Source organism: Thamnophis elegans, chromosome 2 (genome assembly GCF_009769535.1).
Source record: "Thamnophis elegans isolate rThaEle1 chromosome 2, rThaEle1.pri, whole genome shotgun sequence".
NCBI lineage: Eukaryota > Metazoa > Chordata > Lepidosauria > Squamata > Colubridae > Thamnophis > Thamnophis elegans.
This window is the reverse complement of record NC_045542.1, coordinates 83,793,266-83,807,639: the sequence shown is the minus strand read 5'-3', so window position 1 is coordinate 83,807,639 and position 14,374 is coordinate 83,793,266. Positions and strand designations below refer to the sequence as shown.

The 14,374-nt window shown below is 35.2% G+C and overlaps 1 protein-coding gene across 5 annotated transcripts in view; it reads right to left on the bottom strand.

The window, feature by feature from the left end:
• Window positions 1-14,374, bottom strand: part of RAPGEF6 (Rap guanine nucleotide exchange factor 6) — a 148,578-nt gene that overhangs the window by 32,419 nt on the left and 101,785 nt on the right. For 3 of the 5 annotated variants that reach the window (XM_032212374.1, XM_032212377.1, XM_032212376.1), the window contains exons 10-18: window positions 13,674-13,832; window positions 12,782-12,934; window positions 10,272-10,436; window positions 9,084-9,191; window positions 7,622-7,825; window positions 7,119-7,227; window positions 5,277-5,520; window positions 4,094-4,251; window positions 887-901 (exon numbers count right to left, since the gene is read on the bottom strand). In XM_032212374.1, coding sequence (XP_032068265.1) covers window positions 887-901; window positions 4,094-4,251; window positions 5,277-5,520; window positions 7,119-7,227; window positions 7,622-7,825; window positions 9,084-9,191; window positions 10,272-10,436; window positions 12,782-12,934; window positions 13,674-13,832 — 1,315 coding nt within the window. The remainder of the gene's footprint in view (window positions 1-886; window positions 902-4,093; window positions 4,252-5,276; window positions 5,521-7,118; window positions 7,228-7,621; window positions 7,826-9,083; window positions 9,192-10,271; window positions 10,437-12,781; window positions 12,935-13,673; window positions 13,833-14,374) is intronic. The other 2 variants (XM_032212375.1, XM_032212378.1) reach the window with 1 other exon arrangement.

The window sequence follows — 14,374 nt, the reverse complement described above, 5'->3', positions numbered from 1 at the left end:
TCCATAAACATGTATTTATTATTTTGTTATTGGATAAAGAAAGCACACTTCGTTCTGCACGTCATTTCTCTGAGATCTAAACCCCTTTTAAAAATCCCTTTAAAAGGCTGTAACAATTTTGATTGTTTTACTCCTCCTAATGGCTATCAACTAGGTTATTGTTTATATGATACTTTGCTTTATAGTGCTACCAAGGAAAGAACTGTAATTGTTAACCTGACATGGATTATGAAAAGAAATAAGTGTATCATGAATCAATAAAGCTTACTAAACTTCAAGTATAGTGTATTGATTGCTTTTTCCTTATGGATAATTCATTCTTTGTTAAACAGCTTTGCTACATGATATACCTTCTGGTTTGGAAAAGCCAACAGAGAGAGGGCAAGGGCATATAAATGAACTGACATTTATTTTCTTCAAACATTTCTACTCTGATCACACATAAATATACTAAACTCTCTGCAAAAAAACTGAATTTATAAAATAACCTTTACAGAATGATACACAATTGTGCCAAGCAGAGTCCCATCTTAGAATATGATTCAAATATGCAAAGAAAACGTAAGGTTGAAAACTTTCTCACTGTATTTCAGTTGCAGATTTAAGATAGAACCATATTCATAAACTTTATTCATATAAAAACAATTTCCCTACATACAGAAAAACATTTAGAAGGCTTGTTTAAATGATTGTTTTCCTGACATGGTAGCTTTAAAAAAATAGATGGAGCAACACTGGAATCTACTATCTGAAATAGTGTAATCAATGAAGCCTTGAGATGAGTTGGGCAACAAACAATTTTAATAAATCAATCAATCAATCAATCAATGCTACAATTAAAACATTCACATTTTTAAAAAAAACATTGAGATGCTGGGATACTTACAGTAAAAACCAACTGCTGCAGAATGAAAAAGGGGGGAAAGTCAAAATCTAGATGTTATGCCACAAATAAAAATATTTACATAATTTCCTGTAATAAAATCTAAATGTTTTGTACAAGTCAAACATAAAGTGCTTATGTCTGCCTTTGAATCAATATTGACTCCTGGCGACTGCTGTTTTCTTGGAAAGATTTCAAAAGTGGTTTGCCATTGTCTTCCTACAAGGGCTGAGAGAGAGTGACTGGCCGAAGATCACTCAACTGTCTTCATGCTCAAAGCTGGACTAGAACTCCCAGTCTCTCAGTGTATAAACCTGTTGCCTTAACCAATGTGCCAGATTGGTTCACTTATACATACAAATGGTGCTGAAATTGCATTTAAAGATAAAAAATGCAAACAATATACAAAAACACAAGCAAGTCAAAGGCTTTTTTATGGAGGTGTCTCTCTCTCATAAACTTGCCAGGAATAAATATGAAAACAGATATAATGAGATTTTTAAAAACCTGAACTACACTTGGGAATGAGTTTAGATAGGAGCTCACAAGGTTGCAAATTATTGAAAACCTCTAGAGCAGAAATTATCTAACTCAGTGGCTGGTAATAAACAAATAATTATAAATTAAATTGAATGGTTTGTCTGTTTCAAGAAAAGTACCCCACCCCTAAATACTATAATCCATGTTTCTTAACTTTTTTCTCTTGGGACTCACCTTCCTAATTTTAACCATTATGGAGGACCTCAAAAGAACTTCCCCTCCCCCGTGGATTAACTTGGATATTTACTGCATTAAAATTCAAATTTTTACCATTTCTCACAATTATTTGATAGGATTTTAGAATTTTATTTATTTTCAACATAGGCTGGCAAATAATTTTGATTTCATAGTCCCTGGCAGAGTCTTGGGAAACCAACTGGGATCTTAGGACCACACTTTAAGACTACTGTATAGCATGCACAGAGAACCTGTAGCCTTCTGATATTGGTGAAACAGAACTACCAAAATGCATGATAAGGCACAGTAGATCAGCAGTATCTAAAAGGCCACAGGTTCTCCCTTTCCAGTTTAGGCATTTTGTGATAATGTACTTTCTTTTAAGAAAACATTTTACATAAATTTGTCTGTTATGGAATTATCAGATACCTAATTCTCAGTATTTCATATGCTCCGGATTCTACAAATTATATTATAGAGTGTACCAAAAGTCAGGTCTCACAGCCAATTTATTATGTAAATTACATTAATGTTCAATTTAGTTGCCATTTTTTTTAAACATTTTATTTTTCCAATGCATAATCTTTTTAACATTCTTAAGTACAGTACATTTTTCTCTGGGGAAAAAGTATTAATAAATACATTGTATTGCACCTGACCTATGGGATATGGCTTTTAGTACAATCTGTAAATTAAAGATATTAGTAATAGCATAAGTATGATTTGCGTTTCCTATAAATGCATACATTCTGTTTTAAACAAATTCTGTTTAGGTGCATTTTATTCTTGTTCTTACTTAACTACTGAGTATTGGCATTTATCTAAACATGCTAGAAAAAATGATACTACAGTTTATCCAGATATACAAGGATAGATCAAAAAATTATAGCAAATACATTGAACATATATATGAAACTGCTGGGAGGGTAGTTTGAGGTGAGATATTATCAATATATTAATGTCATCCATTTACACAGTGACATCCTGGCCAAGCCCACTGGATCAGTTGACAGCCATCAATATCTGAGCAACATAATAACATCAGCTGTGGTAGTTATTCTTGACCGAATCACACTACCCCCTAAATTAGTGTGCAAATTCTAGGTTCTTTGGCTTCTGTACCCAGTTTCTGAACAGTTTATATTTACCTGGGAAGCCTTTAATGGAGCAACTCCAGAACATATCAAAAAAATACCATGTCAGAATTAAACCCATTCAATCCTATGATTAAGAAAGGAGGGTTTGTTGCAGCATCCTTCTGCTTGAACATCAGGCATTCTTAACATGCCCCTTATGTTATCAAATATCCCTCTCTAAGCACACCCAATAATATTTTATAAACAAGTTAAAGCAATTTTGCTCTACTGTCAGTTTTGTGCCTTACAACTACAGTAGCTGGCTTTAAGGATATTTTAAATGATAAGGATGTCTATGATAAAGTTTATTAATGGCTTTTAACATTACTGTATTTTTCGGAGTATAAGACACAGCAAGGTTTTGAAGAGGAAAATTTTAAAAAAAAGTTTTTGACTCTGCAAACCTTCCAAAAACAGCCCACTTTTCACGAAACCGGGCCCGTTTTTTTCTCCAAAACAAGGGCATGAATAGCCTTTAGGAGGCTTGTAGAGTGCTCCGGAGGGGGGGGGGGGGTGGCAAAAACAAGCAAAAAAAGGACTGTTTTTTGTGAAAACAGGCCTGTTTTTTTGTCCAAAAAGGGCATGGATAGCCTTTAGGAAGCTTATAGAGTGTTGCTGGGGGCTAGGGAGACAAAAAATGGGCCATTTTTCACTCATTTCTGCCCTCCCCAGCCCCCAGGAGCTCCTCTAAAAGCTATGCATGGCCATTTTGGTGAAGGGGCAGTTTCAGGAGACAAAAAAAATACTGTATTCAGTGTATAAGACGCACCCAGATTTTCAGCCTCTTTTTTTAAGGGAAAAAGGTGCATGTTATACTCCGAAAAATACAGTACTTTATGTTATACTTTTACTTTCATTCTTCTATTTTACAACTTACTTCAAAAATTGTCCTAAGAGGGGGGTTTCTTTGTCTTGTGCTGTGAAGACAGCAGAGATTTCCGGCCGGAGATATGACTCAGCCTCGGTTATCTCTTCCCTCCGTTCACAGCAAAAAAAAGCTGCAAACTTCAAGGAAAGCTCTTACCAGCTGTGCCGCTCTCTACAACCTTCTTGCCTGAAGATATGAGATATCTACGGGATGTTTAAGTAGATAACGAACCAGAAATCTGGGAGCAGCTCAATTAAGCTGCTGCCGACGGCAAGGTCCCTCCCCGGAAGCCTATTTTACAACTTACTTCATTGCACTGCCCAGAGTCCATTAGTTTTAGGTGGGTTATAATCTTGGCAAAATATGACATTAATGGACTCATAATATTCATAATACTGATTTACAAACAACCATTAACAACTAAGGCTTTTTTTTCCAATTGAAGATGAACTTTAGACACATATCACAATAAAAAGAGACTTATTTCACCTGAAGGATTCGAAAAATCCAACATGCTAGTTGTGGGTTGCAGGAGATCAGGACTGCTAGATGAAAGAGTGCCAGGAATAGGCATAATTGCCAAACTGTGTCTGCACTGTCTTGTTCCCACAATGCTGTCATCTTGTGACTGGCTTACACTGCCATCACTGTAAGAGAGTATTAGAAAGCTGTCAATATAGATGATCCAGAAAAGAAATTATTTTAATAAAAACATAAGTGATGGAAGAACTCCAAAGGTACTTAGAAGAGCTAAAAGTCTGGAAATTAAGAAACACAGATGGAAATATTCCTTGCATAAAACAATCATATTGTTGATAGAGATTAAGAAATAGATTATTTATGGAACTCTGGGTTAAGTAGTAACATTTATTCTACTTGGCTTTTTTAGAATTGGTATAAAAGACAAGACTATGATACAGGTGGTCCTTGTTTAACAACTACTCATTCAGCAACCATTTGTGTTTGCAATGGCACTGAACAAGGGTAACTATGAGTCACTGAAGTTCTAGTCAGAGCAGCATCCCATATAACTGTGATCTGCACCTTCAGCCTTTGGTACAGATTTTTGACCGCTGCAGTGCCCCATGGGCATGTGACCACAATTTGTAACCTCCTCTAAAAATCAATGGAGCAGCTAGCAGGAAGCTGGATCATTTGAGTTCCTCATTAATGAGCCACATGTTTCTTGTTTAACCAGGGACTGCCAGAGCTGCTGTTGCTAAGTAGCACAGTCATAAGACCTTGTGCTTTATGACCACGGTGCTTAGCAACAGAAATTTATCCCGAATACCATCATTACCTGTAACCTAAAAGAATGCAAACTCCTTTTCTACACTGAATTGAAACTTCCCCTGAATGCAAGTAAGATCCCAACACAAAGATAACTTTTAATTCAGTTAATAAATCTAGACCTTATGTTCTTGCATATGTACTGATAATATCATACTTGGAATAGTGAAAATGAGTTCTTTAGTGTAAAAATTCTAATTTTTATTAGCACTACAGCTGAAGAATTCGATAAACAGGAATTTCCTTTAAAAATCTCAAGAACTAAATAAAAGGGTTGACGGGATAAAAAGATTGTACAAAGTTGGATCACCAATAGTACTCATTTTAACAAATCTTAAAACATTTTCAGTTCCCTTAAAAAAAGTGCAATATTTTATCATACCTGAATAGTTTTGGAGGCAAGATACTGAATCTTGTCTTGTCTAAAATTTTCTTAATTCTGTTTCTTCCTCCAGACACAGTGTTTGCTTTCAGTTTCTTGTTTGCTTTCTCACGTGGAAACATTTGTTCCACATCTCCAGGAATATCTGGGATGGAGTAACGATTATTTTTCTTTTCTGCTATTTTGGGAATATGTGGAACTCCATTCTTCTCCTGTCCTATCCTACTAAGTAGTTCTTTGAATACTGTAAAAATGTAGAAAATATATTCCTTTATTAGAACACATGCTTGTTTAAAACTGTATTTAGAATCAAAGGTAGTTAAAATTCACAGTAAATCAAAGATAATAGTAAAACCTATCAAATTCTCTCTATAGAAATTTTGCTGTACATTAGTGCAATTTAATGATGTGCAGCATGATGACAGTTTTATTCATCTTTTCCAGCTGATGACCACCAATTTATTTCTAAATAATTATACATCCAACTGTCCCAGAAGTTATGGGTAATGATTGTTATATTAAACTAGATTAGATGGATCAAAAAAGTAAGATGTTATTACAACAGTGATAACTTCATAACATACACAACCACGAGAGAATTCATAATTTTGAAGTGGGAGGCTGAAGGAGTGAAATATACCTTAAATTCCTTCTCACAATACTTTAGTTCTGCCCATCCTAAAAGTGCTCTAGGCCAGGGGTCCCCAACACCCAGTCCGCAGCCCTTCTGCTGGGCCACAGCCAGTTTGGAACTGGACCACAGAAATGGTGGGCAAAACTGCATTTGTGAAAGTGGTGTGCATGTGCATGAAACAATTCCTTCTTCCACCCTCCTGCTGCCACCACCTCTGCCAGTTCACCAAGCCTGAAAGGTTGAGACCACTGCTCTAGAGCAAGGGCAGAGGTGGGTTGCTCCCGGATCGGGCAAACCGGTAGTGGTGGCAGCAGGAGGCTCCACCCACCCGCCCAGACATTTCTGCGCATGCGCAGAAGCGTTGTGCGCGGAGCACGAGTGAACCGGTAGCGCCAGGATTTGAAACCCACCTCTGACCAGGGGTTTCAAACTCAAGACCTGAGGGCCGAATTCCACCCATGGGATGCTTAGTTCTAACCCACGGGGCCAACCTGGAAACAGTGAAGGACCCGCCAATGGTGCATCTGCCAGTGAAAACGGGCTAGCGAGCTCCGTTTTTGGCTGTGATGGCTTCCTACAACCCTCTGCCTTCCGAGTTCCGTTTTTGCTGGCAGAGGGTTGCAGGAGGCCATCGAACCCAAAAACAGCTCACCAGCCTGTTTTCACTGACAGAGTGCTTGGGCCACCAGAGGCACCTCAGACACAAGTGATATTGAGCTAGCCATGCCCACCCTGGCCACATCCACTCTTCCCCCCTACCCCCCGAGGTCAAACACAACTCTGATGTGGCCCTCAATGAAATTGAGATTGATACCCCCTGCTCTAGACAATAATGGAGATATTGGAGATGTGCAGTGTATACATGTGAAGTGTATAAACTGTACATCTCTGATAGAGTACATAAAGGAAAAGATATCTCTGAACTCAACTGAAAATATCTGAAAGTAACTCTGAAAGTTAATCATGCTCAAATTACTGCATGGCAGTCCAGCTTAAAAAAAAGTGTGGCCCTTATCACAGCAAGTCTATGAATTAGGCTGTTTACATCTTGCAGTCTTAACTGCTATGATATTTACCTGTTGTATTGGATTAGAAAGTTCCCCACATTTATTTTATCATTTAATATTCCAATCCCTTTCTTCCAAGGGAGAATTTTTTAAAAATATCTGCACTTAGGATCTTAGTCAACATCTCTGCAAGATACTCACCAAAAATATTTGTTTTTACAGTAATGGAAAGATGAGTATTGTTTCTCAAGATTTCAGTAGCTTTTGAAAATGTAATGTTCTCAAAGTTTTGCCCATTTACTTCCATTACCTATAGAATAACACAAACAAGTTAAGCCTGTAAGACACCATGCTTCTCAAATAATTTAGTACTTGATAATTTTATTATTGGTTCAGACTGAACTTGAAATTTGATTACAAAATCACATTTTATTCATCTTAAACATCATCAGATTCAGTTCTTTTTTTCCCCTTTTTTCTCAGTACATAAGAAAGAGATCTAATGGTTTGGCTTCACTAAGAAATGAAAGCTACACTTTAACAAAGTTTTCAACTTATGATTGGAAGGATAACGATGTATTGGGGGGGAGGCATCTGAAACCAATAGAAAATATCTTGGCCAATATATTCAGCTAAATGTATGCCTATCTGTGTGTCACTTAACAAAATAGATAAAAAATATAACTGTTAAAATTTAAGCTCACCTGATCACCACGTTTAAGCCCAGCTTCTGCTGCTTTGCTTCCTGAGTCCACTGACTCTACAAAAATACCAAAACCTTTTTCGCTCCCTCCAAGAAGACTGAAGAAAAGTGGTGACTCTCTAGAAGGCTTTTGCAAGGTGACTTGTCTCCACTTTGCTTTTGCGGCACATGCAATGTTTAATAACCTGAGATGTCCTTTCATTTTCTGTAAATGGTCGGACAAGCAAACATGAATGTTCTGTTCTAAACAACATGAAATCCTAATTATGAAGGAGGAACTTATATAACCATTAATCATCGACAGTCATTGAATTTATCAGATGGGAGATTTGTGAATAGGAGTTTTAAATTTGCAGCGTCAAACTGGAAGCCCACGGGTCGGATGCGTCACATACAGGCCACGCCCACCCCAGCTCCGCAAATGGGAAAAACTTCACAAAACATCACATGACAGCAACGTGATGCCGAGGGTTTGACACCTGTGCTCTAGATTCTTGACAGAAATCCTGTGCACCATGGATATCAATTATGATTAGGCACAACTCTGACTACTCCTACCAATTTCTAACAACAATGTGACAACAATGGAACCCTTAGAAGGAATTATGACACCACGTAGACAGGAGAGTGAGTGCAAACTTAAACTACTTCAGTTAAGAACCAGTTCTCACTGCTCTTTGTCATCCACGTTTATGGATAAATATTCTACCTTATTACAAAGTCTGCATCTCTTTGGGATTGGAGGCCCGTAAATAGTGTTGAATACAAATTGAAGACTGAGCCCAGTCTTGCATAATTCCAGCCCCACAGTTCTTGTGGACTGATTTCAAGTTATAAAGTGAGAACTGCTGCTTAGGTGGCTCATAATAGTTTAGAAAAATGATGGTAAAGAATTCCACTCCCCTTGGAATATCAAGAACAAAAGCCAGTTTCTTTGAAATTAAACAGCTCTATACAGATTGAAAGATTGGATAAATCTTTCAACACCCAAGGTTAAATGAGCAAATGACCAATTGAAGAAATATTGAGAAGAGTGGAATCCTGTCCGGCCATCCTGTGGTACTCATGGATCACAAGATTTCTAGCAAAAACCCATCAGCTCTAAAAAAAAAAAAAAAAAAAAATGAAATGCAGCTTTCTATAGGCATAAAATACCTCATTGTGAATCAGAGACCACAGGGAAGAACAGTCAAATTACTCAGTGTAATGTTCAGATTGTATAGGACTATCCTCCTGATGACCTTGATTCTAGGTTATTTGCCAAAACTGTGATGTAAAAATAAAAGTCCAACAGTTTGGGCTTAAATATATATACTTTCCTGAATGACATTCAAAATGCAAATATTAATGATTTGTAGGACAGCCTTCTAAAAATGTTTTGAACAGTTTTTTTATTTTTAAAGAGGTCTTAGAAGATATAAATATAAAATATATACTATATAATAGTTTATATTGGGTCCTACCGCATTTTCCAAATGTTTTTCAAATTCTTCCAAAAATCTTGTCATGGCTGGATCTCCTTCAAAATCATTGAAATGGTTATTCACCCATAGCAGTACAACTCGAGTAACCTAAGAACAAATATAAGTTGACATTTCAATAAAATTCTACTGCTATTTCTAGATAAAACAATGCTTAAACTGTTTATCATTTCATTTTATGAGTTTAAATTACAAATTTAAAAAAAGAGAAAAATCATTAGTACAATACAATACAGTAACACTTAAGAGACCCAAGGATCCATGTAGTTTCAAAAAGATTTGAGAGCAGCCCTACCAGAATTTAAAAATTATAATTTATAACAGGGAAAAAATTAAATACATGAATTAAATATAATAATTTTAAATAAATTATTTCAAATTGAAAATACTGTAGGTTTATGGATGTTTTCTTGCAACTTTGAGACATTTTAAATGCCCAAAACTTCCAAATACTATTATGCTGATAATGAGTTCAAAGGCTACAAAAAGAGGAATACATTCTTCCATTTAGCTATACATTACAGTTCAATTATTTCTATACTGGCCATTTCCCAATAACCTTATCAATAGCAAGAAATACCCAGTCACATAAAATGTTACTCCAGATTTTGAACTGCAGTAACTTTGCATACGAAGTCAACATTATTTATGTCTTTACAATTTCTCAAGTACACCAACTAGCAAATTAAAAAAAAAAACTTTTTTATACATAGAGTGTGTCCATCTGAAGTAAATGAAGGAGCATGAACTACTTTTTTTCTGTCCAGGAATTACATAGCCTATTACAAAGATCAGAAGGAAATCCTACCAATCTTTATTATTCATTACTTGTTTTTTTGACAATATAAAATATGTCCACTTTAAATGTACATATTTTTTAAAACAACTCGAACCTTCCTTTGGCAAAAGCTAACTAGATTGAAGTATGTTTATTTAAATTAATAACTAGAATAAGCTTAATTTGGGATGCTACTTTTTGATAGCATAGCATGAATAATTGCATAGAATTTGTTCCTGTTAAAAACTCTCAATATACTTCAGAGAAGATAAAACACATCCAATAAGGTACAGCGAAAAATTCAACTAGTTTTCATCAGTAGAAGTAACATTTATTTCAAACATGTGACAATTAGAAATACCAAATCAGTAATGTTTAATTTAGGAACCAACCTTGTCCCTGAGACTGTCAACCTGAAACCACTCTAAAAGTTTTTCTCCAACTTCCAGAGGGCTTGACAAAAATGTTCTGAATGTTAATAAAAAGTCTTCAATGTAAGTTGGATCCACAATAGAGTGCTCTTCTATTAAATGCATAATGAGGCGTTCAGGTGTAGCCTTAAAAACAAAGAGATTGCAGTGAATCTTCTGACAATTTAATTTTGTAGTATTATCAACCATGATATAATAAGAGATAGCGACAAATAAATTCAATTCCTAAATGTCATAAACTTTTATGCTAAAATATTTGCCCACCTATCCTCCAAATTTTTCATATTAAAATCCTTCCTTATAAATATTTGCTATCCCTTGTTATTATTTCATGATAAACAATTATTTTCTCACCCATACACTTAAATGTGATAACTACCATTCTAATTTCTGATGCATCACTAATGCATTTCTAACCTAGCTACAATTATTTTTTAACAGCTGGGCCTGAGAAGCAATATGTGGCAGTTTCTTAACCCAACACTCACTGTAAGGAGAAAGATAGATATGATAATCTAAATTGAAAGTTTGGAGAGATCAGAACAGAAAACCTATATTATCTTCCTTTTTGGGAAAAGAAATATACTTGCTGTTATTTGTCAGGTGCCCAGGTAACTACAGGGATGTCTTATTTAACATCAGTAAGATACTAGAATCTTAGCCAAAGACCAGGTCAATATAATAAGCTATAATAACTCATTCTATTCATAAATATTACTAATAAATACTACAAATAAACATTTAACTGTACAAATTTTCTAGATATTTATTTAGCATTATAATTCATACCATTTCTACATATTCAAATACTAAATTCCTTTTATATATCTATGAATCAAAGAATTCCTTTGTCAGGCTAGTGTAGGCAACTCCAAAATTGCTTGTCCTTGGAGACTTCAATTTATTACCCTTTCATGTTGAGTTACAGTCATGTCAGGAATTTATGGCCTCTATGGTAATACGGATTGTCCCAAACAATAGAAGGCTGAATGCATTACTGGGGGTCATACATTGCATTTGCTTTTAGTCTCAGGGCAATTGCAATGTGATCTGGTTTTGAAGATATTACCATTAGTCTACTGATCATTTTTCAGCTGCTTTTGATAGAATCAACTATGGTATCCTTTTGGACTTGCTGTGGAGTTTGAGTTTGAGGGACATGGCAGCCAGTCTCAATCACTGTTGATAAGAGGGGAAGTGACTGGGGCCAAAGACCCTCACTAACGAAGTGCAATACATCTCAATGCTCTTGCCTCTTTTTTACATGAAACTACCGGGTGATCCAGAGTTAGATATTAGGTGGCTATATAAATGTTTTAAATAAAGAAGTAAATCACCCATTGGTTTATATCCATTGGTTTGCTTTAGATATTGATTCTAGTCCAAGCAGGTGATGCTATTGAAGCTTGTCCCCAATGTCTGGAGACTGTGTGAGTCTTGAAGCAAACAGATTAAGACTCTATCCTGACAAGACTATAAGGCTGTCGATATTTGAGTCCCCTTACATACGATAATTTTCTATCTTTGTTCTTGGATGGGATTGCATTTCCCCATTCAAAACTGCTGGAACTCATCCTGGACTCGCATCTCAAATGACAACAGTGGCCAAAGGGCTTTTGAGCATGTACATCTAGTGCACTAGTTGCACTCTTTCCTGGAATGGAGACCCTTCAAATAGTCATCATAGTCACCTCATGGACCATTGTAATGTACTTTCTATGGGACTTCTCTTGAAAACTTCTAGGAAGTTCAAGCTAGACCAGAATGCAGGAGTACAGATAATGGTGGGCATACTTCAGTATGCCTATGTGACCCCCACTGCTCTATAAAGCTGCTCTGGTTAACTGTAAGCTTATGCATACAATTCAAGGGACTGGTTATCTTCTATAAAGCCCTTAATGGCATAGGGCCAGGTGGTTTAGCTGATAAACCACCTACCATATCTCCTGATAAACCACCTATCTGATAAACCACCTACCATATCTCCTGCAAACTGCTGATATTGGGGCACAGTGCATCAGGGGTTCTATTAATCAAGCAGTGTCATGTAGGGGAAATCAAGAAATGTGCCTTCTCTATTGTGTACCTGCCTCTAGAATAATATCCTCCAAGAAATTTGGATAGCTCCCACTCTAATGATATTCGGGAAACTATTAAAGACTGACTGTTCACACAGGTGGTGGATGGAGCACCTGTTGTGTGATTTTTGTTGTTGTTGTTTAAATGTCTGTCTTAGGCCACTTATATATCTTTTTCTTTCGGTATTATTTTTATTTTTTTTAATTCTAAACTCAAGAGTTATTAAATGTTTAGCAGCCTTTAAATAAATAAAATCCAGTAATATAGTTCTTTGAGTTCTTTAATAATCCTTTATGATAAGAAACAAGATTTATCCTGAAAACCAATCCTATGATATTCATAAAAGCTGGAGATTTATGAATCCTTAGTAAGATATCGGTTTTTTTTGTTACCTTAATGACAATGTGTCCTTTTCTGGTTCCACTGCGGTCTAATTCTCTATGCTCCTTCACCATAACAATTTCTCCTTCTTCCTCCACTTTATGTGTATTTTTTTCAACATGGTTTAATATACGCCAGTAGTCTTGCTGGGCTATACATACAAACTGTTCCAAAACAAGAAGGACATTTTTTTTAAAAAACAGCAATATCATGTAAAAATCTATTGCCAAAAATTCTTTTAATACAATAAATAAAAATCAAGTCATTTCCAGCTTATTTCTTAAAGATAACTATGTGTTAAGTTCAATCACAAATAATACATTCAATAGAACAGACCTTATTGAGAACTGGATTTTTAAAAAGAAAATGGTCCTATTCACATTTCAGTGGAAAACAGCTGTCAATTAACCAAAGATTAAATAATAAATAGTTGTTACTTGAAAAAGTAATGTTATGAGTAAAAACATTATAAATGAAAGTTATGTTTCTAGAATCTATTTATACTATAAAACTCTCCTGTCTTTCTGTTTGTAACTTTCAATTAGCCAAAATGAACATATAGAAGAACAATTTTCTAAATCAATGTAACTTAAATGGGCTAACTTAATATGTTTTCAAATTCTGGACCATGACTCCCGTGGAATTGAAATTTCAACTATCCTTACAAAAGTTGTATTTGCAGTGGGTCGTGGGTTGTCTAATAAGTGCTACATCCAGCATCAGGTAAATGGATTTCTAGTTACAGAAAATTAGGAATGGACAAGAAAGCAGCAGAAATTTGACTGTTATTAGGCCTGTCACAGTTGGATAAATTCTTGATTATTTTAAAGGATATTATATTATGAGTGTTTATAACAAGCTTCACAAAGTTAAAGTATTTTACTCTTATATCATCTATCTTACCTGGCAATCATCTACTTTGGTCCTAACCACACCATTCATGTGTTGCTTTTCCAGAGATGGGGTAATTCCAAAACTATTTCCCATACAAAGACTTTCTGTTTTCCCATCAGGATAGCTAATTTCCACAGTGCCATTTAAAATAACATACCAAGAGTCAAGCTAAAATTAAAAAAAAAAATGAAATCTCAGTTATCTTGCTATGAATCAAAAATTCTCATTCAACAGGTAAACATGAGATTTGATACAAGTCCAGTTTATACTGCAATAGTGACATGACAATTCAAGAAACAATAAATATATTAAATTCAGAGTTATGATAATGATCATTGCCTTTATTACACAAAAACAATTAGAAATCAATGAACACTTAAGAATTTCTGTCGATTACCACATTCTACAAAATCTTATCTTGTGGTAAACAGCCTGTTCTTGTATGACACCTAATCCCACTGATAATTGCAAATGGATAATTGACATATTATTGTGGTTAGGTAGAAAATATATAGCAGAAGGATATGAGAAACTAAACATAAGGTTTATAAATATGAATTTATTTTTTCCAGAGTAAGTATACATAAAATATAAAGTACATAAAATTAAAAAGTATAACAACAGTATCCAAATACATGTTAATAGAGTCTACTTGTACAGTGGTATAAGAGTATTTGTGAATTTGAGAACTATGGAATCTAAATATTCAC